This window comes from Olea europaea, chromosome 12, assembly GCF_002742605.1.
Source record: "Olea europaea var. sylvestris chromosome 12, O_europaea_v1, whole genome shotgun sequence".
NCBI lineage: Eukaryota > Viridiplantae > Streptophyta > Magnoliopsida > Lamiales > Oleaceae > Olea > Olea europaea.
Window position 1 is genome coordinate 15,400,536 of NC_036248.1, and position 1,439 is coordinate 15,401,974.

Here is a 1,439-nt window from a genome sequence, read left to right on the forward strand (position 1 = left end):
CCCCCCCCCCCCCCCCCCCCCCTCTCTCTCTCTCTCTCTCTCTCTCTCTCTCTGGTTCTGCCAAGTTCTGGATTATTCCCTCAATTGGCGGTGGTAGAATTCTCCAGATTGTCCAAAATTTTCCATAATGTCTGTCAGGGAAGGTGGAACAAGCAGGCTGGTGAAAACCCCAATTTCTCTAGAAATTTTCTTCAAAGACGGTTATGATTTCTACATCTCCAACGTGCAAATAGAGCATAAAAATGTAGAAAATTTGTAAATTTCAGAAATATATTCATCGAAGCCATCAACAGCTACTTCATTAATTGAAGTTCAGCATCCACTCCACATAACAGATAGCCCAAAAGAACAGTTGGACAATTTTCTGGCAGTATATATAACAGCAGAAAGCACACATGGAATGCACAAGAGGAAATCCAAATGTTCACTTGAATACATTGCACTTTGGTTTATTTATGTGTTATTCATATATAAAAATCGAGCTTGCTAACAGTAAACGATTACTTGAATTGAAAGAGATATCAAACTTATTAAGACTTAGTCGAAACACAAATAAGGCAAACACTGACACATCAAGCTCGCAACTGCACCCCAATCAACTGCACGACATATCGCGTTATAGTTTTCCAATAATTTATTTCGGACCCAATGGCTGTGTTTATTGCCTAACCAACGTGTCATCCAGATTCATCTCTGAGTGGGGTCCACTGTCCGAACATTTGCGCTAGTCATACCTTCAATTCGATCTTTTGTGATCTCCACAAAATGACCCAGCATTTCATAAAACTGCTTCAGTCCTGAAAGTGGGAGGATGATGGAGGACCGATCTGAACCTGCGACCTGCAACTCAGAGACATTTTATAAACACACAAATATGCAAAAAAATGTCCTAAAATATGGCAAAATTATGCTAACCAATACCAGATAGCCTATCAATGCAGAGCATTGAGCAATACCTCTGATATTCTCAAGAAATGGCCTCTGTTGTTACTCCCAAGATCGAAGAAGAATCTCTTTTGATCAGCTCGTATCATTTTGGAGACTCCCATGTTATTAATTTCTTCTGCCGGTGGCAAATCGGCAGACCGCTCCACATTCAAATCAGTTGCTGGGGAAGGTAGAGAACTGTGACTGGATATAAACCCAGCCCCCACGTCATCTGAAAGTCCGACAAGGTGTTCTGAGGGTTCGGAGTTTTGCTGATGTACACACACAAAAAGAAGGTTTGGTTTTTGAGACACCTCCAGAGTAAGTAGAGCTAGAAAAACCAAATATTAATGGATGAAAAGGTACCTGATTGGGCAGAACAAAAAGCCTCGATGCTTCATTTATTTCTGCCAGAATATTCCTAAATGCAGCCCATCCTTCATCCCGGGCACTTCCTGCAGGGACAATGATTGTACTGCGGTTTCTGCTAACGGAAGCCTCAGATATCTGCA

General features: G+C 41.6%; 1 protein-coding gene across 1 annotated transcript in view; it reads right to left on the reverse strand.

Annotated features, from left to right (window-relative positions):
* Window positions 1-301: 301 nt before the first annotated feature.
* The window catches only part of LOC111406663 (transcription factor Pur-alpha 1-like), an 8,857-nt gene continuing 7,719 nt past the window's right edge, over window positions 302-1,439 (reverse strand). Inside the window, exons 2-4 of the mRNA XM_023036051.1 lie at window positions 1,294-1,434; window positions 957-1,199; window positions 302-840 (exon numbers count right to left, since the gene is read on the reverse strand). Coding sequence (XP_022891819.1) covers window positions 688-840; window positions 957-1,199; window positions 1,294-1,434 — 537 coding nt within the window. The 3' untranslated portion in view covers window positions 302-687. The remainder of the gene's footprint in view (window positions 841-956; window positions 1,200-1,293; window positions 1,435-1,439) is intronic.